Source organism: Stegostoma tigrinum, chromosome 1 (assembly GCF_030684315.1).
Source record: "Stegostoma tigrinum isolate sSteTig4 chromosome 1, sSteTig4.hap1, whole genome shotgun sequence".
Lineage (NCBI taxonomy): Eukaryota > Metazoa > Chordata > Chondrichthyes > Orectolobiformes > Stegostomatidae > Stegostoma > Stegostoma tigrinum.
The window spans coordinates 46,248,658-46,270,409 of record NC_081354.1 but is presented as its reverse complement, the minus strand read 5'-3'; the positions used below and the strand labels follow the sequence as shown (position 1 = coordinate 46,270,409).

General features: G+C 40.4%; 1 protein-coding gene across 1 annotated transcript in view; it reads left to right on the top strand.

The window, feature by feature from the left end:
* otud4 (OTU deubiquitinase 4) overlaps window positions 1-21,752 on the top strand; it is a 129,634-nt gene that overhangs the window by 15,929 nt on the left and 91,953 nt on the right. The window contains exons 2-4 of the mRNA XM_048542260.2: window positions 1,251-1,334; window positions 10,847-10,897; window positions 15,766-15,812. Of these exons, the coding sequence (XP_048398217.1) occupies window positions 1,251-1,334; window positions 10,847-10,897; window positions 15,766-15,812 (182 nt within the window). The remainder of the gene's footprint in view (window positions 1-1,250; window positions 1,335-10,846; window positions 10,898-15,765; window positions 15,813-21,752) is intronic.

Sequence of the window (21,752 nt, the reverse complement as noted above, 5' to 3'; positions counted from 1 at the left end):
ATTTAAGAGACCGCTGGACATGTATATGGTCACAGAAATTTGAGGGTGCATACATGAGGATCAATGGTCGGCACAACATTGTGGGCTGAAGGGCCTGTTCTGTGCTGTACTGTTCTGTGTTCTATGTTCTAAACTCCATCTGCGACTTCTCAGCTCATTGGTCCACCTGATCAAAATCCCATTGTACTCTGAGATAACCTTCTTTGCTGTCCATTACACCACCAATTTTGGTGTCATCTGCAAACTTGCTATCCATGTCTCCTATGTTCACATCCACATCATTGATTATAGTTGACAAAAAGTAGTTTACCCAGCACCAATCCTTGCTGCACATCGCTGGTCACGGGCGTCCAGACTGAAAAACAACCCACTACCACCACTCTCTGTCTCCTTCCTTTGTGCCAGTTCTGTATCCTTGTGGCTAGTTCTTCCTCTATTCCATGTAATCTAGCCTTGCTAACCAGAATACCATGCAGAATTTTGTTGAATGCTTTTCTGAAGTCCATATAGATCACGTCCATTGCTCTGCCTTCATCAATCTCTGTTTACACGTTCAAAAAACGCAATCAAGTTAGTGAGCCATGATTTCCCATGCTCAAAGTCATGTTGACTATCCCTAATCATTCCTTGCCTTTTCAAGCCGTGTAAATCCTGTCCCTCAGGATCTCCTTCAATAACGTGCCCACCATTGATGTCAGGCTCACCAGTTCCTGACTTTTCCTTAGCAGTAGTGAGAGATTCAAACCACTACATTGCATTTGTATGACAAGCTGTCAGGTGCTGGGCATAGAATTGCTTAACTTCTCAAAACAGAAATGGTTGAACACCAAGGTGCGTGCATGAGTTCTCTTGATTTGAAAATTGAGTTTAAATGAAGTCAAATTTGATGCTGAAATCACCAAATGCAGGCAACTACAGCGGGTCCAACAGCATCCATGGAGAGAGAGCAAAATAATATTTCGAGTCTAGATAACTCTTCCTCACAGCTGAACCGTTAGCTTGCTCTCTCCATGGATCCTGTCTGACCCATTCTGATCTCCAACGTTTGTTGTTTTCAGTTGAGACATTGAAAGTCAGTTCATAAATCCAAGCTCTTTTATTTGAACATGAAGGTTAATAAGCTACGGGTCGATTAAGTGTTACAGTGAAGCCCACACAGTTTATGGGAACAAAGCTGCAAGTAATGAGTTGATTTTTCAATAATCTTTTGAACAATGTTGGAGGAATTATCAATTTGTTTTCTTTCACAGGTATTCTACACACAGTCTAAACATCTTGAAGTGAGGAGAGCTTGTGTTTCTTACCTGAGGAGGAACCGTGATAAGTTTGAAGCGGTATGTTCTCTTTGAGGTTTTAAAAATGAACTAAATTAAATTTTCACTTTTATATTTAGATGCATTTATCACCTAGCTGAGGAGTATTGTAAAAGGTAATGGCTCTGAAAGTGTTAATGTTTGAGCAGAATTGAGCCCTGAATAGTCTGCTGATATCACACAGTCCATCAGTTTTTTTTTCCTGATTTGGTCCCCTGATAGAGGCATATATATCTTCTCTACCTATTTATTAGGAATAATATGCTTAAGGATTAGTTAATATATACCTAGTTATTGAGATGTAATACACTACAACTTATGTGAGACAAGAGCTTCCGTTGAGACTTACTAATGGTAAATGCTCCACATCAGACTACTGAACAGCCCCTGACAATATCATGGGAAGAAGAATTGGTAGCAGCACTGTGTCCTAATCACAAGATGCCAGTGTATGGTACCCAAATCATATATAATAACAAGGTAAAGTGTGGATTCCAGATAGCTGTCTCATATGACTTGCTGGCAGTGGCAGACAGTTATGCAAAGTATAGAAGAGATCAGCATTGAAAAGAAGCTTGAAGAATCTGAAGAGAAAGAAAAGTCATTTTTATTTACAAATAAGTTAGAAACTTGTAAGAGCACTACCATTTTCAGAAATGTTCAACTGATCAGCCAGCAGTTGAACACTTTTTTTTCAAAGGCATCAGTCAGCACTGGCTCATTGAAACAGCGACAACTTGGTAGCTGCATTCCAAGGACAAAAAGTAGCCAGACATGGAGGTTCAAAAAGGACAATGAAGCCAGTGTGGGCTGCAGGCAGTCACAGCTGGGCAGAAGGAAGAAAACCTGAGTTGGGGTTTGGCTGCAGAATGACTTGACGTGTGCTTCCAGCAGTATGTTAGACCCCTATGGCAAAAGGATACAAAACTTCCTATTGGTGGTGAGTTTTTGTGTTGGGGTTGTGCGAGAAAAGCCAGAAAATCAGCCAACCAGAGGAGAAAATGGCGCGATTCCTCAATTTGATTTGAAGAACATGCAGAACAGAAGAAGCACAAGAAAATGGAAATCCTCCATTTCGATTCCTAATACTAGGAAGATTATACTACTAATTTAGAAAAGGTAGTATTTAAGAAAATTTACACCTTTTTGAGATGTTTAAAATAATTTTATTCTTTAGCATAATATTGCTACAGCACAGAATTTAAAAGTCTAAACAATTTTAAAAAGGCAAAGGCTTTACAAGAGAAAAAATAATTAAACCTGGAAACAGCAAATCACTCCTGAACACCCAGTAACTACAACTTAAAACCTTATTATTGAAAGAATTTGATACAGTTCAGCAGTGATACAGAATTAACAGCCTGGTAAATGGAAGAAAAAGCTGCCAAGACACTAGCAAACATCGTAGTGATTTAAAACAAAATGCATAACAAAATACAAGACAAGCTTACAGAACATCAGATTTGAAACAATATTGAAATTGCACAGGTTTGAAATTATGTAAGTTTAAAATTTCTCAAGTCTCAAGATTGATGAAGACATTGAGGAAATGGAAAAAGTCAATACTTCCTAACAGATTCAAAATCAAAAATTGTCCGAACAACACAAGATTGGCTTTCATGGGCAAAACAATTATGGGGATACAAAATTGCTTCAAAGTTTAATGAGAAGCAAAGCCAGTTAACACATATTAATAGGCCCTATAGCCAAGGATATCATAAATTGCCACATGGTAAAAGAAAATGCTGCCACTTTTGATGATGTTACAGAGGCTTTTGCTAATTACATTAAGTTCAGAACAAATATAATTCCTGAATGAGTATGATTCAATAGAAAATTACAACTTCCAGGAGAATCCGTGGACAATTTCATTAATGATCTCTATAGGTTAGTTGAAACCTGGCAGAAATATGGCAGACATGTTGAATTATTACTTTGCCTCAGTATTTACAGTAGAAGATGATATTGTCCTGGAAGTCCTGAAGAAAATAATGAATTGTGAACAGGGGCTGAATAAAATTCAAGTAAACTGTTGGTAATGAGGAAGTTATTGAAATTAAAGAGTGACAAATCCCTGGGCTCTGGTGTCCTTCTGAAGGTGTTAAAGGAAGTAGGGATGCATGTTGTAGATGTCCCAACTGTAATATTCCAGAATTCCTTAACTACAGGAGTTGCCCTGCTGGATTAGAAAATTGCACGACAATCTCCTTTTTAAGAAGGGCAAAATAGGAAAACAGGGGAATTGCAAATCAATTAGCTTAATATTTTTTGTGTCAAAATTATTAGAGGCTATAATTAAGAATGGGGTAACAGAACACAAAATTTTCAGTTGATTGGGGAGGTCAGCAAGGATTCATGACAGGAATGTCATGCCTGACAAACTTGCTTGAAAGTTAAGAAGAGGTGGTGGGTAGGGATTTTTTATATGGATTTTCAGAAGGCGATTGATAAAGTTCCACTTAAGGCTATTAACTAAGGTAGATGCCCACAGAACTATGGGCAGTTTACTGACATGTGGGAATTTGAATGAGTGGCAGGCAACAGCAAGCAGGGTTAATGGTTAAGTGCTCATATTGGCGGCATATGACTAGTGATGTCCCACAAGGATCTGCATTGGCCCCTCAATTATTCACATTATTAATGACTTGGATAATGGCACAGAAAGTCATAAATTCAAATTTGCTAATGACAAAGTCAGGCAGCCTTGTAGATAGTGTAGTTGACAGACTAATGATATCCCTTTCTAATAATATGCTAAGTGAAATGGCAAAACTGTGGCAGATAGAGTTGAGTGTAAGCAAATGTGAGATTATCTTTTTTTTTTGACAGGAAAGAAGAGATTGTTCAGCGTACTTCTATAGATGGTAAGAAGTTAAATACAGTGCATGTCCAAAGAGACTATTAGGCCTGATGGCCTACATCCTACAGTATTAAAGTGCTTGAAAGCATAGCCCTTCTGCGGATCCAACCTAAACTATGGATCAGATATGTGGACAACGCTTTAGTCATCGTAAAACAGATTAAACTGGAGGAGACACACCAACTTGTAAACAACACTCGCCAACATCAAATTCACCAGGGAAGAAGAAAAGAAACAAACTGCTCCCATTCCTGGATGTCATGGTTAAATGCAGGGCCAACAGGAAATTTTAGACAAAGGTACTCAGAAAGGCCTCACACATAGATCAAGTCCTGAAGTTCAATAGCAAGTCCCCCAACACTCTCAAATGGAGTTGTGTAAAAACACTATTTAAGTGAATGACAACACACTGTAGCAACCCTGACCTACGCCACAATGAAGAATAATACCTCTACCAAGTAGTTAAGGATAATGGCTAGTTGAACATTTGGGTCCAACAATGCCTATCAGAAACAACAACAGGAAGATACAATACACCCTGACACATTTGTCATGTTACCATACATCAAGAACGTATCCAAAATGATCACAAGATTGCGATGACCATTGGGCATCAGAGTGGCACACAAACCTATGTCAACCCCACGCCAACTGCTAACTTGAACCAAACACCCCTTACCCACTATAGACAGAACCAATGTGATATACAAATTCCCATGCAAAGACTATGACAAATATTACATTGGACAGACAGGAAGGAAACTGGCTACAAGAATACATGAACACCAACTAGCAACAAAACGACATGACCAGTACTTGCTCATCTCCATTCACATGGATAAGGAGAGCCGTGAGTTTGATTGGGACAACATTAGGATCCTAAGACAGGCCAAACACGGGAATTTCTAGAGGCTTGGTTCTCCACCAAGAGGGCCATCAATAAACACGTAGAATTAGACCCTATTTTTGCATCACTGTGAAGAAAAATCAGAAATGAGATAACCAATTCCAAATGACCCCATAATTTTAAAAACCAAGAAGGAAAACACAATGGTGCTTCATCGGAGGCTGCACTGATGATGTTACCCAGCAACGTAATGAAATGTCTGCGAACTAACAAACCAACCGCAGCGTCCACAACCCGAGCTATAAATCTACCCCAGAACCTTCAGACAAATTGTATAAATTACTCCCATTTCCCCTCAAATTTAGAAGGCTAAGAGGTGATCTGATTGAGGTCTTTGAAATATTAAGATGGGGTAGATAAAAATAAACTGTTTCCACTGTTTTAGGGATGCTAGAACTAGGGGCAGTAGTCTGAGAATTAGAGTCAGAGTGTTCAAAAGAGATATTGGAAACACTTGAATCCACGCAAAGGGTGGATTTTGTTCAGATCACTCTTCCACAAACGACAGTGGATTCTGGATCAGTTAATTTTAAGTCTGAGGTAGATAAATTTTCTTAGGCAAAGATATTAAGGTATATGGGGAAAAAGGCAGTTGCATGGAATTAGGCCACAGTCAGCCATGTTCTCATTGTATGGTAGAAGAGACACAAAGGACTGAATAGCCAATTCCTATTACTATGTTCTTAGATTCATATGTATTGTTTCTAATGAACTGGTAAAATCTTTGCCTCATTTGACAGTGATAACTGAACACACATCTCAAAGGACATAAGGCAGTGTTGGGACTTGAATCAGGAAGATGCCTTCCAAGAGATCAAGATGATGCTGATGTTGAGGGAGTCCTAGCCCATTTGAGCCCATTCCTTCGAACAATTGTTGCGAGTTCTCCACCTGTGGGCATTGAAGTATTTCTGTTTGAGGAGCAATCAGCTGCATGTTGGAAACTGTATGCCTTCAGGTGGTTGTTTAGATATGGTGACAAGTTACGTACTTCCAGAGAAATGGAACGAAACCATATATGCAGGCCACCATCCAGGATGTATTTGTGAGGGTCTTGCATTTTGGGGAACAGTTTGAGTCATGGAATCCCTATGGTGTGGAAGCAGACCATTCGGTCCATTGAGGTGACACAGAGTCTCTGAGAAGCATTCTGCCAGACCCACCCTATCCTATCCCTGGACATTATGGGCAATGTAGCCATGCGAATTGTGCAACATGCATGCCTTCGGGCTGAGAGGAACCCCACACAGACGGAGGGAGCATGTACAAAGTCCACACAGATGATTTCCCCCTTGGGAAACTAAATCTGGGTCCCTGGCGCTGTGAGACAGCAGTGCGAACCATTGAACCACTGTGCCACCCTGCTAGTGAGTCTTTCAGCCGCTACTGTATTTCAACATATAATCAGTTCACCATGATATGCACAGTCAAATAGACAACTAGAGTACAGACAGTCACATCTCTTTTTGCAAACAAATGCTAACTTTTACAGGGCCTCGTTAAATTACTTGGGTACTTTACTGTAATGTGTCAGAGTTAATGATGGAGAATGAAATGATGATTCAACTCCCAATCCTACCAGTTGAGTACAAAAGTCGACAAAAATGTTTCTAACAAGGGGCAATCTTCTCCATAATAGCAGGCTTCTCACGACAATAGCTACCACCATGCAGGACAGCTACCATAGCTGGACTATAAGTCCATAAAACATAGAGTGGAAGTAAGGCCATTCGGCCCATCGAATCCACTCCGCCATCTAAATCATGGCTGATGGGCATTTCAACTCCACTTCCCTGCACTCTCCCCGTAGCCCTTTGATTCCTTGTGAGATCAAGAATTTATCGATCTCTGCCTTGAAGACATCTAACGTCCCGGCCTCCACTGCACTCTGTGGCAATGAATTCCACAAGCCCACCACTCTCTGGCTGAGGAAATGTCTCCTCATTTCTGTTTTAAATTTACCCCCTCTAATTCTATGGCTGTGCCCATGGGCCCTCGTCTCCCCGCCTAACGGAAACAACTTCCCAGCATCCACCCCTTCTAAGCCATACATTATCTTGTAAGTTTCTATTAGATCTCCCCTCAACCTTCTAAACTCTAATGAATACAATCCCAGGATCCTTAGCCATTCATTGTACATTAAACCTACGTTCCAGGGATCATCCATGTGAATCTCTGCTGGACACGCTCCAGCGCCGGTATGTCCTTCCTGAGGTGTGGGGCCCAAAATTGGACACCATATTCTAAATGGGGCCTAACTAGAGCTTTATAAAGTCTCAGAAGCACATCACTGCTTTTATATTCCAACCCTCTTGAGATAAATGACAACATTACGTTCGCTTTCTGAATCATGGACTCTACCTGCAAGTTAACTTCTAGAGAATCCTGGACCAACACTCCCAGATCCCTTTGTACTTCTGCTTTATGAATTTTCTCACTGTTTAGAAAATAGCCCATGCCTGATTCTTTTTTCCCCAAAGTGCAAAACCTCGCATTTGCTCACGTTGAATTTCATCAGCCATTTCCTGGACCACTCTCCTAAACTGTCTAAATCTTTCTGCAGCCTCCCCACCTCCTCAATACTACCTGCCTGTTCGCCTATCTTCGTATCATCGGCAAACTTTACCAGAATGCCCACAGTCCCTTCATCCAGATCATTAATATATAAAGTGAGCAGCTGCGGCCCCAACACTGAACCCATCAGGACACCACTCCTCACCGGTTGCCAGTCTGAAAAAGAGCCTTTTATCCCAACTCTCTGCCTTCTGACAGACAGCCAATCCTTAATCCAAGCTGGTAACTCCCCTCAAACACCATGGGCCCTCACCTCCTTCACCTTCCTCAGCAGCCTCCCGTGAGGCCCCTTATCAAAGACCTTTTGGAAGCCCAGATAGATAACATCCTCTGAGTTTCCCTGGTCTAACGTACTTGTTACCTCTTCAAAGAATTCTAACAGGTTTGTCAGGCATGACCTCCCCTTATTAAATCCATGCTGACTTGTTCTAATCTGACCCTGCACTTCCAGGAATTTAGAAATCTCATCCTTAACAGTAAATTCTAGAATTTTACCAACACCCGAGGTTAGGCTAATTGGCCTATAATTTTCCATCTTTTGCCTTGATCCTTTCTTAGACAAGGGGGTTACAACAGCAATTTTCCAATCATCTGGGACTTTCCCAGACTCCAGTGACTTTTGAAAGATCACAACCAAAGCATCCGCTATTTCCTCAGCCACCTCCCTCAGAGCTCTAAGATGTAGTCCATCAGGGCCAGGAGATTTATCAATTTTTTGACCTTTTAGCTTTTCTAGCACTTTCTCTTTTGTAATGCCTACCATACTCCACTCTACCCCCCGACTCTCCCTAATTGTTGGCATACTACTCATGTCTTCCATTGTGAAGACTGACGCAAAGTACTTATTAAGTTCTACAGCTATTTCCTTATCTCCCATCACTAGCCTTCCAGCATCAATTTGGAGTGGCCTCTTGTTTGTTTCTTTATGTATTGAAAGAAGCTTTTGCTATCATTTCTAATATTACTAGCTAGCCTACCTTCATATTTGATCCTCTCCTTCCTTATTGCTCTTTGTTATCCTATTTGTTTTTGTAGCCTTCCCAATCTTCTGGTTTCCCAGTGCTCTTGGCCACTTTGTACGCTGTCTTGTTTGCTTTGATACATTTCTTGACTTCCTTTGTCAGCCATGGCTGTCTGCTCTCACCCCCGATAATCTTTCTTTTCTTTGGGATGAACCTCTGTACTGTGTCCTCAATTATACCCAGAAACTCTTGCCATTGTTGCTGTACTGCCTTCCCTGCTAGGCTCTGCTTCCAGTCGATTTTCATCAATTCCTCTCTCATGCCTTTGTAATTACCTTTATTTAACTGTAACACCATTACATCTAATTCTGCCTTCTTTCTTTCCAACTGCAGACTGAACTCTACCATATTCTGATCGCTGCCTCCTAAGTGTTCCCTTACTTTTAAGATCTTTTATAAAGTCAGGCTCATAACATAGCACTAAATTCAGAATAGCCTGCTCCCTTATGGGCTCCATCACAAGCTGTTCCAAAAAGCCATCCTGCAAACATTCCATGAATTCCCTTTCTTTGGATCCACCGGAAACATTATTCGCCCAGTCCACCTGCATATTGAAGTCCCCCATGATTACCGTGACCTTGTCTTTCTGACACGCCCTATCTATTTCCCGGTGCATCTTGCGCCCCCAGGTCCTGATCACTGTTAGGAGGTCTGTACATAAACGCAACAAGTATGGAGAAGGGACCTCAGTAGGTATGGTGCTGTAGTCCAACTGGTTTTGCATCTTCCCAAAGTGGAAGGAGCAACTGCAGGGACCTTGTCCTCATCTGTACCCATTATCCACTAACGTTTCATTGTGACAAACTCGATGAAGAACGTCATGAGCATAATAGTTCACAGAATATTCAAGATAAATATCAGAATCGAGTTCAGCAATTCTCAGACCAAACACATAGCAATCACAGACTGAAACAAACGTTCCAGAAGAATTGTGAAACCTCAACTCTGCTTGCATGTATAAAATCAGAGATTGGGTGGAGGGGTTTGGAAGAGGGTGGTTTTAGTAAATATAACAGACAAGTATTCAATGTGGTATCACACAAAAACAGAACTTATTGGGTGTGACAACATGTGTGGAGAGAAAGTAGAGTTAACGTTTTGAGTCCCGTGACCATTCTTCAGACCAGATTATATAAGCTTGGAAAAACACTTGGGGAGAGATGTTATGCAAGTTAATGGATCTAAAAGAGTTGATGTTACCCATTTTCTCTGTCTTGTTCGTATTAGTAAATGTAACCTGTGTATAGTTACTGAGATGTAATAAACTACATTATCTTATCTAAAACAAGAGCTCCTTACCCATAATCCATCCTCCACCGCAAGTTACTGAACAGCACCTTAGACTAGACTAAGAAGAAAGATGCTAGCACAGGAAGGAAGCACTCTACCCCAAACAAAGGCCAGGACTGCTTGGTACCAGACGACATGCCATCTTATAACAGAAGGGTGAGCAGACAAAGTTGTTTGATTTCTAACAGAAACAACCTTGAACCAACTATTAGTTATGCAACCGCAAGTTTGCTGCCCCATTTGTCAAAGAAAGTATCTGTCTTTTCACACAATATTTTGGTAGTACCTGAACCATTATTCACATTGCCAGTTGGTTAGCTTAGTTGGCTGGATAGTTTGCACTGCAGAATAATACTGTTAGCTTGGGTTCAATTCCTGCACTGGCTGCGATTACCATGAAGGACTCTCCTTCTCAACCCCCACCCCACCTTGCCTGAGGTGTGGTGACCCTCCGGTTAAACCACCACCAGCATCTGTCTCTCTAATGAAACAGTAGCCCAATGGTCTAGTAAGACTATGATGACTTTACCTTTCTCCTTTATTAACATGAATTCTGCAGTGCCGTAATTAGTTAGGAATAGAAATTCATTCTTATTCAAGAAGCACTTCTTCATGTAATAGGTAGTTGAAATTTGGAATATCCTGTCTCCCTTTTAAACAAAGAACTGTTAAAGATGGTCAATCAAATATTTCAAAACTCTGATTTGATAGTTATGATACTTTTACCTAACAAAACCCCTCCAAGCCATCTTGGGTTTAAGATACAAATCAGTAATGATTTTATTGAAAGGTATAACAAGACCGAAGGCTAAATGGCTTACATTTGTCAGATTTACTTGTTGGAAAGTTTGTAAGATTTCTTTTTTTTTCATTAATACAGTTCATCGAAGGATCATTTGATGAATATTTAAAACATCTTGAAAAACCACAGGTATGACTTTGTTATTTTATATGTTTTTCTGAAAATAAAATATCATCTGAGTTCTTAGTGAATGGTATCTAAATTCATTCCTGGAAACATTGTGAAGCTGAATTTTCTGTTCCTAAATGATATTTTGAAGAAAACTTGTGAAGTTTAGCATTAGAGTTTACTCTTAATTCAACGTGGCACTTACCTATTAATTAAATATTTTTAATCACTGAGTTCCCATTTTGCAGCATTATTTTGTTTCAGTCACCATTGTTATATAATTCAATATTTTTGTTCGTATTGACTTTGAATTATTAAATTAGGCTGCAGCTCTAAAATGAAGGTTAAAGTAACTGGGGGATAACTTGGAATTTTTCATTAATTGGAAAACACATAGAATTAGGTGCAGTGCTAGTTTTACAAACTAATTAACTTAACTGCCCATGGATTTCACAAATGCTCTATTGGCTCTGTTGCAAGAAGGCTTGATGGTTGGTTGGTTCATCAATGAAAATTCAGTGCATAACTTTAACAACTCCAAATTGATCTCCCATATCTTCTGTGAAGGAGCAGGTTATATCACTGGCCACATTTAAATTATATGTTCCAACTCTTGGAACTTGATCTTCTGGCTGCTGCATTGATCTGCTGGCATATTGCGCATGGAGGCCTGATGATCAGATGTAATTCTGCTGAAGCCATGCCCCCTCTTGACATCATTAACTGAAGGTACACATATTTTGAGGCCCGTCTTCAGTCTAATGACAAATGAGTGTTCATAATGAATATCTGCTTTGATTAACTTTCAAATCTGGTTTTCCAACCAACACTGCGTGGGGTTTTCTCCTGATATTGATGGGCCAAAGGAGGTAGGATTGCAATACAGGAGGAACAGTAATGTTTCTTCTGTGATTAGTACCACAAGATTGATGTCAATGTATGTTGGCCATTCCTTTATTAGTTTCGCAAACTTATTACAAAACATGAAATTCAGCCCACAGAAGCTCAATTCTCTTGTTCATGAAGTTTGTAATTAGGTGGCTCGCAATTTTGATGGCTCCCAGCATGCTGAGTATGGATTTTAAAACAATTCCCACCAGCAAGCTGACTGATCTCTTCATCTGCTTTGGATACGAGGTTGGTTAGCTCAGTTCACTGGATGGTCAGTCTACAACGAAGGTTGATGCCAACTCCATGGGTTCAATACCTGCAATGGTCTGAGGATACCAAGAAGGAATTTACTTCTCAAACACTTCCATTGTCTGAGAGAGCAACCTTTCGTCCGCTAGGACTTTAGTGACTGAGCAGAGAGAGGTGCACCAGTGTGAAGTATTGCTAAACTTAGTTAGAATGTCACTTTATTAATTTGGCTTTCTGTAATGGCTGTTTCAATGCAGTACTTAAATAATTTTAATTAAAGATTTTTGATGTTAGATACATGAAAATAGTAAGATGGCTCGAAAGATAGTTGAGACAGTAACCTCACAATCTTTAAAAATTACTTAGATGAGCACTTGAAATGTCGTAACATTCAAGGGCCAAGAATGGGATGTAGCATTGGTGAAGGAGTAGTAGTGTATTTCTGACAGTACAGATGGGTCAAAGCGCCACACGATATAGTAATATCCTAATGTTTAACATGTAGTGTACTGGGATTTTTGTCTGTGCCTTGAGGATTTTGTCTCATGTCTTTGCCCATGACTCTGTGAAAATCATCATTACATTCTCTATTTCTTGAATCGCTACTGGATATGGACTGATTTCTGAGCAGCAAATTAGGTTTCTAATGCTAGATTGGTACCCTGGCAAATTTCACCATAGAAAAAAAATTTCAGGAATTATTGTACATGTAGAGGGGACAGTTCCAGGAAGAGTGCATTACTTTTTTAAAATATGCGATAAGAAATGGAGAATGAAATTTTGACAATTTAATTGTGAATTTTATTCTTTTAACTGCTTAAGATGTTTGAAGTGTGTAAAAGATCATGTGTAATTGATTTTTAAAAAGTTATGTACATAAGGCAGTTGTGTTCATAACTTCATCATCTTTTAATGTTCATTCTGGATAGAAACACAGGACCACTTTTCTTTTGCAGCTTAGGCACAGTTTGGTGAATTTTCAATTTGGTTATTTAAGAGAAGGAAAAATCTTAGGAGCTACACTGCTATGGGTTCTTTGCTCAGTTCTTGGGTCTTGACATAGTTCAGCAGCTAGAGGTACATTATGGATACAATGCCTGTGAGGTCCATTTAATTGAATTAATTGTTAATGCAGTGCCCAAGTAGTGTAGAATATAGAGTACTGGAGATCTACAGCACAGGAAAAGACTCTTCAGCCCATTGTATCCATACTGATTAAAAAAAACCACTAAACTATTTCAATCCAGTTTTCAGCACTTTGTATGCGTTTTCAGCTTTGTATGCTTTAGCATCTCAGGTGCACATCTACATACTGCTAAAATATTATGAGGGTTTCTGCCTCTATCGCCCTTACAGGTTTGGCGCACAGAGTACAAAACCTAAAGGGTAACTTTTAATTTGGAAACAACCGTTTTTAAATTATTTGAATACAAACTGGAGTGTGAATTTAGGAGAGAATGGAAGTGAGTTGAGTGGAAAGATGGCTGCTCGAGTATTTTTCTAATCTCTAATATGTTTTTTTTAAAATAAAATTTCTTTGAAGGAAATATAGAAACATAAAAAAATGGGGGAGCAGGAGTAGCGCATTCAGCCCTTTGAGCCTGCTGTGCCATTCAAGATGATCATGGCTGATCATCCAACTCAGAACCTTGTTTCCACATTCTGCTGCCTATATCCTTTGATCCTTTTAACCCTAAAAACTGTGTCTAACTCCTAGGAAACATGGAATGTTTTGGTCTCAGCCACTTTCTGTGGTAGGGAATTACACACGCTTGCCATTCTCTGATGAAGAAGCTTCTCCTCATCTCAATCGTAAATGGCCTACCCTGAATTCTTAGATCCTAGTTCTGGACTTCCTGGTCATCAGGGACATCTTTCCTGCATTTACTCTGTCCAGAATGTTAGTATTTTGAGTTTCTGAGATTCCCTGTCATTCTTCTCCACTCCTCCGGTGATTCGGGGTGAAGTGTCAAGAAAATAAGTTTGCCTTTCATAACCTGGCAATGATCAGGGAGTAGGTAGAATATGAGCATGTTGTTAGTGATACTAGGCCAAAGAGTATACAGGGTTTGAGGTAGGGATATCATAGGTAATGGAAATGGTGTAATTATTCATAACAGAACATTACCTCTGTGCATAGGCAGATGTGGCCAGTGACATCATTTGACTGTGACAAGTAAAGCTGTAGAAAGTGTCTGTATATGTGTAATGATGTCTCCATGTTGTATATGTAGTGACCTCATCCTCTGTGCATGCACTGCTGATAAGGGGTTGGGGAAGCTTCTTGGGGGAGGGATAGGAGATGGGAGATGAAGGGGTGAGGCGGAAGAGATGAAGAATCTGATGGTCCATAGATATGCTTACCTGCCATCATCTGGCCCTCTCCAGCTGCCCTCCCGCTAGGAGGCTGTGCTTCTGATATTGGATCCCTGGACAAGGGAATTGAAACCATAAGAAATAGGAACAGAGTAGATCGTTTGGCCCTTCAAGCCTGCTCTGCCATTTAATTGGATCATGACTGATCTGACTTGACTATTTTCTAGGTTTTCCCTGTAACCCGTGATTTTCTGACTGATCAAGAATCTATCTATTTCGGTTGCAATCATACACAAGGATTCTGCCCTTACAACCCTCTGTGACAAGGAGAAAAGAAATTCCTCCTCATCTCAGTTTTAGATTGGTGCCCCTTTATTCTGAGGCTATGCCCTCTGTTTCTGTCCTCTCAGCATTTACCCTGTCACACCCTTTGGGAATACTGTGTGTTTCAATGAGGTCACTTTTCTTCCAAATTCTGATGAACAGATTGCCAACCTGTTTAATCTTTGCTCATAAAACAAACTCACTATACCAGGGCTCATCCTAGTGAGCTTTTTGTGAACTGCCTCCAATGAAATAATATTTTTCCCTAGATGGGAGGGCCAAAACTTGCTCACAGTACTCCAGATGTGGGCTCACCACACCTTGTACGTTGCAGTAAGACTTGACTGCTTATAAAGTGCAACCGCTTTGAAATAACAGCCAATATTCCATGAGCCACCTTGATTACCTGCTGCACCTGGGTGCTAGCTTTCTGTGTTTTGTGCACTGACCTGGCCACTGAGCCAAAGACTGTTGGTTGCAGGGTGAGTGTGGGTTCAGCAGCATCAATGAAGTGAACCCATCAGTGAAGAGATGGCACCTGACGTGGACCCACTCTGGTCCAAGTGGCAACAAGGCAGTTGAAGTTTCCCTTGAGGCTAGGTGCTGGCTTGGACATGATCAGAAAGACTAATTTTCTGAATGTTCACTACCTTATTTATTTAAATTTATTCTTATGACCTAAAATGCTACACTGTTTATTTCTTCTCTAAATTTTTTGTTTCCTAAGAATTTGATCTTGCATATTTGTACCTAGGTATCTTTGTACCTAAGCTGGTGGTGTAATGTAGTGCCTGTAAACTTGAGTACAAGTGACAACAAAGCTAATTCAACTCCATTCAATTCAATTCAATTCAATATTGGTGCTACCGTCCTTTGATAGCACTCCATTTCTGACCTATCACCCTTTCACTTGCATAATGGAAGTTTTGCTTGGTGTTTGCACTTGTTGGCTCAGCTATTTATTAAACAAAATACCATGTGTCTGCTTTTTGGTATAGGACTGCACTCCTTGATGTGTTAGAACAATATTTCTAATAGTATTTGAAATATTTAAGCCTAATTAAATTTCACTGAGCAACTTTTAAATTTGGTTTCTTTTCACAATGCAGGAATGGGTTGGACAAGTGGAAATCAGTGCTCTTTCACTCCTGTACAAGTAAGATCACCATGGATATTAATTGTTTTGAATATGTCTTTTTACTTCGGAGTTGTGCATCAAAACTGTCATTCTGATCCTCTCAATTTGGTTCCTAATGATGTGGAAACGTAGCAGAAAGGGGAAAAAGAACCTCTTTCATCTGTAGTGCTTTTCATTTTCTAAAATATGTTGCAACCACTTATTACCGAACAGGGCCTCAGTTTAATCCTCAATTCAAAAGATAGCATCTCTGTGATTGAGAGATAATGGGAACTGCAGATGCTGGAGAATCCAGCATCCTCTCTGATGAAGGGTCTAGGCCCGAAACGTCAGCTTTTGTGCTCCTGAGATGCTGCTTGGCCTGCTGTGTTCATCCAGATTTACACTTCGTTATCTCTGTGAATGAAGTACTTCCTTAGCACCATACTGTGGTGATATACTAGACTTTATTTTGAGCCCTGTGTTGGTACACAAACGCCCAACTTGGGTGAGAGAGTTACCACTGAATGAAGCTTGTATTTTGTCTCCCATAATACCTGAAGACTCTAAGAACAAGGTTGATTTTGGAGTCATAATTTTTTCATGAACAGTGCTCAATACTTTGTGTTGGCATGAACCTGCACGTACCATTTTCCCCATAATACTCAGTTACCAAGGTGAAATATTAACAGTGAGCATGCAGTTTAGAATCTCTGCTTGTGGTGAAAAGCACGTCTATATGCAGCAGCTGGACTGTCATTATATCAGTTCAGATTCTGATCCATAAAGCCATGCCAATTATTGTTCCAAATCTGTCCGAGATATAATTGAACCACTTAGTCAATCCGAATTCATCTCACTCCCGCCCTAATTCTTTTTTCATAGCATCTAACATATTCTTCTTGGGTTATTTTAAATCTCATTTTATTAGATTGTTCCAAGTATCTTGTACTTTGAGCAGAAACACCCAGCCATAGAGGAGACCCATGAATACCGTTGTCAAGGTCTGAAGCCATCTTTTAATTTGCAGAGTGTCATCTCAATGTGGGAGAAGGGGATTGCAATTAAAAATGGCTGCCGTGATCTACTGTGCATGAGCAGTTGCGCCTGTGATGTCACTCCATTAATGGAAGGCATACACAACTGTTTTTTGACATAGGTCTGGTAAATCAGTGAAGATAGAGTGCCAACACATATTGCATTGTTCTGAAGACATTTTGGCTTCACTGTGTAATCTGAGGCATATGTCATGGCACCCATAGTGGCTCATCTTTCTGAGGTAAAATTAACTGAAGGAGTTTTTCTCTAGACCACTAACTTTCTCTTAACACATTTTGCAATGTGGTTGCATCTGGAACAAGGGAATTGTTTTTAATCTGCTGGATCACCTTTAAACTTACAAATATTAGTGAACAATTTTCTGTTTTACTAGCAACATAGCAAATGTCATGCTAATTTTGTGTGTGATTTCTTTAGGAAGAAGTGGCAAAGGGCAAGGGAGGACATAGGATGTTTCAGGTAGAAAGTTGAATAGGCTAGAAACCTGAAATCCTAACAGCCCCAGGGATGCTCATTTCTGATTTTGGATGGGTAACAATTTGGCGAGGGTGTAAGTGATAGTGGATGCTGAGAGTGCAGGCCTTCCAGATTTAATGCTGTATGGCTGTTTCCCTTTCTTGGAACAGGGGTATTTCATGGAACCCGATAAAATACTAACGGGATTAGACAGGGTAGATGCAGGAAAGCTGTTTGCAATGACAAGGGAATCTAGAACCGGGGTTGACCATCTGATGGTATGGGGTAACCCATCTAAGGATTGAAATAAGGAAACGTTTTTTCACTTAGAGAGTGCCGAGTCTGTAGAATTCGCTAGTGAAGGAAACCGTTGAGACCAAAATGTTGCATGATTTCGAGTTGGATACAGCACTTGGGGCGATAGGAATCAAAGGATGATGAGGGGAAAGGAAGAACCACAGCCTTGTGGAATGGTTGGTAGTGATCATAAATGAATAGTGGAGCAGGCTTGAAGAGCCAAATGGCGTATTCCTCTTATTTTCTACGTTTCTAACCCAGCATGATCATAGAACACAGCAGGCCAAGCAGCATCTCAGGAACACAAAAGTTGACGTTTCGGGCCTAGACCCTTCAACAGAGAGGGGGATGGGGAGAAGGAACTGGAATAAGTAGGGAGAAAGGGGGAGGCAGACCGAAGATGGATAGAGGAGAAGATAGGTGGGGAGGGGATAGGTCAGTCTGGGGAGGAACAGGTTAGGGAGGCGGGGACGAGCTGGGCTGCTTTTGGGAAGCAGTGGGGGAAGGGGAGATTGAAGTCCACATTGATACCATTGGGCTGCAGGGTTCCCAAGTGGAATATGAGTTGCTGTTCCTGTAACCTTCGGGTGGCATCATTGTGGCACTGTAGGAGGCCCAGGATGGACATATCGTCTAAGGAATGGGAGGGGGAGTTAAAATCCCTAATCTGTTCTTCCTCTCACCTATCCCCTCCTCCCATGTCAAGCCACACCTCCATTCCCCATCCTGTCTCCTTGACCTGTCCGTCCTCCCCGGACTGACCTATCACCTCCCCGCCTATACTCCCCCCTCCGCCTATCTTCTCTATCCATCTTCGGTCCTCCTCCCCCCCTCTCCCTATTTATTTCAGAACCCTCTCCCCATTTCCCCCTCTCTGAAGGGCCTAAGCTGGAAACGTCAGCTTCTGTGCTTCTGAGATGCTGCTTGGCCTGCTGTGTTCATCCAGCTTCACACTTTGCTGTCTTGGATTCTCCAGCATCTGCAGTTCCCATTATCTATGATCATAGAACATATGATAATAAGGAGAGATACGCAATGTATTTAAAAAGGGCCTGATCTCTTTTGAGGGAGACATCTGGAGCAATGAAGATATGCTTTGTGGGACTTGAATCATCCCAAAGGGTGACCATATTGAATTGGCACCTCTGTTTGCTCTGTGTTGCCTTTACAGATTCTACATTTGTCAACTGTATCCAGACCATTATACCCAATCTTCTCCTTTGTTTCCTTCTGCTATTTTCTCTGTCAGCCTCGTTCTCCAATTACTGTCTCTCTCCACTATTTGTTCTTATGATGTGACCAAAGTATGTATCTTGTGTTGGTGCTGCACACTAATTTCCTTGTTCACCAGTCATTTTCTGTACTTCCTTGTTAATTCTTGCATCTTTTCTATATGGTCACTTTTTAAATGCATTCACCTTCTCTATAACCTCTTTTGTTGTCACCTACTGTCTTCCAAGGCAGATAACATGGATATTGGGCTTGCAATATAAACCTCAAGAATACAAGAAAAGTTATTGCCCTCTGACATCAACTTACTTTCCTTAGATTTTCTGAGGAAAATTGAAGAACGCTGGCTATAAAAGTGCCAAGTATTTTCTGCAGATGAATGGTTAATGAAGCTTTAGTTTTGTAAGCAGACTTCAAATGAAACAAAAACTCATTACTCTGGTTTAATTGGGCGAAAATCTGCAGTTAGTTTCCCCCATGTTACCTGGGTAGTCATTTGGCTCAAGAGATTTTCTTTATAGTTTATACACATTGATCTACATTTTTCATCAGAGAAACAAAATTCTTATCTTTAAATGTAAGCAATGTTTCAGAGAACTGTGCGTGGATCATGCAAAATAGCGTACTGAAAAACCATGTGTAAAAACTGACTGCACAGCTCCTGATCACACATTAAATGTTCTGTAGTTTATTATATAAATAAGCTCGCAAACAACCATTAATTCAGTCTAACCAGTGCTTTCCATTTCGTTAGATTACTTTGACAGGTTATTCTTCCTTTGGCACAACTTATGTGTAACAGTACATTGATCAGGACAGATGCAATCAAACGTATAATCAAAGCCTTTTAAAGATGCATTAAATTCTGCGTTGCCAGGACCTCCTTTTATGTCAATGAATAAATAAGAAATAATCACAGTCTCCTGCAACATTAAACAGACCAAAATTTGATCACTGTTCAGGAGGTCTTAAATTTGATAAAACTCCTATGAAAAGTGTGGTTTAGGCAATTGAGACCATGTTTAGCTGCTCTTGATAAGCTGCTCTTGATAAGTCACCCCTTTCATTCGCAGGAATCCACTTCATTGAATCCCTATGGTGTGGAAACAGGCCCTTTGGCCCAACAAGTCCACATCGACCCTTGGAGTATCCCACTCGGACCAAACCCCTATAAACCACCTAATCTACACATCCCTGAACACTATGGGCAATTTAGCAAGGCCAGTTCACCTAGCCTGCACATCTTTGGACTGTGGGAGGAAACTGGAGCACCGAGGAAACTAACGCAGACACTGGGAGAACATGCAAACTCCACTCAGTCGCCCGAGGTTGGAATTGAACTCGGCTCCCTGGTGCTGTGAGGCAGCAGTGCTAACACTGGCCATGATAGGGTTGAATTGTTTATACTTTAGTGCAAGGAACATTACAATTTCTTTCAAACTGCCTTCAGTGATAGTCCGTACTTGCTTAAATACATGGTGCAAGGCTGCACTTCATTCACATCCAGTTGTTACAAGACATGCTTGTTTTTAACAAAAATGAAGTGCTGGAAAAGCTCAGCAGGTCTGGCAGCATCTCTGGAGGAGAAAACAGTAGGTTCTAACTCTGTTTTCTCCTCCACAGATGCTGCCAGACCTGCTGAGCTTTTCCAGAAACTTTGTTTTTGTTCCTGATTTACAGCATCCGCAGTTCTTTTCGTTCTTATGCTTGTTTTTTAACCTCCAGAAGGCCAAAGTTCTATTTGCCATCTTTCCAAAATTTCTTGTTGCATCTGCATGCTAACCTTCTTGTGTTTCATGCTGAAGAATAGCCAGATCCCTCCATGTTGTACTGTTTTGGAGTCTTTTTGCAAATAATAGCTTGCCTTTTGATACTTCCTACCAAGGTGTATAGCCTCACACTTTCCTACATTAAACATCATCTGCCAAATTTTTGTTTAGTCACTCAAGTTCTGTATCGTGCTGCAGATTCCTTATGTCCTCTTGCAGCAAACTACGCACCCAATTTTTGTATTGCCAGCAAATTTGGATAATTTATATTCTGTCCCATCCTCCAAGTCATTAATATAGATAGTAAATAATTAAGACCATAAGGATCATCTTTGTGGCAGTCCACTGCTTACATATTTCCAATATTATAAACAGCCCACTCTGCCTTCTGTGTTAACCAATCCATGCTCTCAATCCAGTGTTGTGGTCTCCTATCTTGTGAAGTAACCTTTTATTAGGCATCTTATTGAATGCCTTCTGGAATCTAAATTGGCTGTTCTACCAGTTTCCCTTTATTAACTCCACTTGTTATATGTTCAAAGAACTTCAGCAAGTGCCTTCTATTATTTTCCCAATGACATGTTAAGATAATTGAACTATAATTTCCTGCTTTCTGTTTCCTTTCCTAGAAAGATGTGTCACACCATCCGCTGGAATCTTCTCTGAATCCAGTGAATTTGAAATGTTTTGACCAATGCCGCTACCTCTGTGATCATTTTCCTTGGATGCAAGCTGTCCAGTCTTGGTGACTTGTCCGCTGTGAAGTATTAATACTCTGTCTAATATTTTTTTTCTTGTGACAAAGGCTGTTAAAAGAATTTTCATTTCATTAACTCTTTGAACATCATAGAGAGCTGTGATAAGCATAGTGTCTTCCACCATGAAGACCAGTGCAAGATATTAGTTGAAATTATACACCATTTCCCATTACCTGTTACCCTCTGCCCGTTATTAATTCCCCAGTTGCATTCTGCAATGGTCCTATAATTAGTTACTCTTTTTATCTGTCTTCAGAAGCTGTTGCTACTTGTCCTTCTATTTCTTGCCAGTTTACTTTCTTCATAAATTTTCTCCCCGTGCATTAAGCTTTTTAGTTGTCTACAGCTGATTCCTAAAAGTTCCTAATCCTCTGGCTCACCACAAGTTTATGCTGCCCTGTATGCCTAGT